This window comes from Thermobia domestica, chromosome 10 (assembly GCF_964235325.1).
Source record: "Thermobia domestica chromosome 10, izTheDome1.hap1.1, whole genome shotgun sequence".
NCBI lineage: Eukaryota > Metazoa > Arthropoda > Insecta > Zygentoma > Lepismatidae > Thermobia > Thermobia domestica.
The window spans coordinates 187,543,183-187,544,791 of NC_137463.1; the positions used below are offsets into that span (position 1 = coordinate 187,543,183).

The window sequence follows — 1,609 nt, forward strand, 5'->3', positions numbered from 1 at the left end:
TGAAATTTTTCCAGTTGGTCCCGGGGCCCCTTTTTCATTTTTTGTTTCATCTTTTTCTACTCAGCCGTTTCTGATTTATAAGTACTGGAAATTTTATTTGATACAGGACCATTTTTGGGGACCATCTTGAAAACGGTGCCCCATATCAAAAATTGTTTCCTACAAAAATTGTTCAATTTTCCAAGCTCTTTCGAACGAGGTATCACTCGACCTATGTTCCCATTTAAAAATTTCACGTACACCCCTCCCCCTAAATTGGGGGGCGGGGGAACCTCGTGTGTGACTCATTTTTTAGGCCCCTCTGTTTTGTACATTGACTCTTAACATTTTTCTTATTTGATGTATAGTTCGCGAGATATTGGCTTGTAACACTTATTTTGAGTCACCCTATATATATATATATATATATATATATATATCTACACGTAGTTTTGCCATAAGATACTGCCCCAACTTTTCAGGGTGGCTGTACTTCCGCCCGTACAAGCAAGCGACGTCAAGAGCGGTATCGTGAAGCGTGAGTCATTGCTGGATGAGCTGAAGAAGTGTAAAGCTGTTTACTTGTAAGTGATCAAGATGGAATGGGGCGAGTATGAAAATCGTGTGGCCATGGTACTGTTGCTCAAGGTAGACATATCACTAGCGGAGATTTTCAAAACCCTCCAGAAGTTGCAAATTAGTTAAAAATAAATAAATAATAATGCACTGTCCAGCGCTTTGTTGAGACTAGAAGAGAGAAAGATCGCCCGTGGAAGAAAGACCACACACAGTACGAACAACGGAACTTGTGAAAGCAGTAGCAGCATGTGCCTGACGAAATCCAGTTAGAAAACAGTCAATTATGGCTCGTGAGCTAAAGATATCGAAAATGTCTATGTCTTGTACGTTAAGCAATGACCTGGAACTCCATGCTTACAAACAACGCAAAAGACATCTAACAAATGAACTGAAGCACCAGATGCTCCTAAAAGCAAAGCGTTTACTTAAGCGTTATGCAGCAAAAGGGGACCGTCCAATCATTTTCATTGATGAAAAGATTTCCAGTGTTGAGGAGACTTTCCATGCCCAAAATGACAGGATATATAACACATCGTCTAGAAAATCTGATGAAAAGGTTCTAAGGATTCAGAAGAGTCAGCATCCTGCCTCAGTTATGGTGTGGCAGGGTGTGCAGAACGGAGCTCCATTTCTGTGGAAAGGGGATCAAAAACCTCAGCCAAAATGTACCAGGAGAGATTAGACAAGAATCTCACCAACACTCTCTTCCATGGACACCACTGGAGCTTCCAGCAGGCCCAGCACACAAGGGGCGGACAACCCAGTAGTGACTGGAGGCAAATGTTCCACATTGGCCTTCTCCAAGTCCGAACCTAGACCCTTTGGACTACAAATTGTGGTCCAAGCTTCAAGAGATGACTTGCAAGAATAGACATCCCAAGGTTGAAAATTTAGTGGTCTCTTCGGAAGACAGCTGCAGATTTTCCAGTTGATATGTTGCTTAATGCAATTGAGTGGCCACAATGACTTAAAGACTATGTGCATGCTATAACTTTCATAACTTTCATGTCATGTCATAACTTTCCTTACATTGCGCACTTTGTCTTCTGTC

At 41.8% G+C, this 1,609-nt stretch overlaps 1 protein-coding gene across 1 annotated transcript; it reads left to right on the forward strand.

Annotated features, from left to right (window-relative positions):
- Window positions 1-841: 841 nt before the first annotated feature.
- Window positions 842-1,240, forward strand: LOC145661707 (uncharacterized). Its single transcript, XM_081727039.1, has one exon. The coding sequence runs from the start codon at window positions 842-844 to the stop codon at window positions 1,238-1,240; it is 399 nt and encodes a 132-aa protein (XP_081583165.1).
- The last annotated feature ends 369 nt before the right edge of the window (window positions 1,241-1,609 follow it).

Excerpts from the sequence above, each read along its gene's own strand:
- LOC145661707 (XM_081727039.1), top strand. The coding sequence starts at position 842 with ATGGCTCGTGAGCTAAAGATATCGAAAATGTCTATGTCTTGTACGTTA.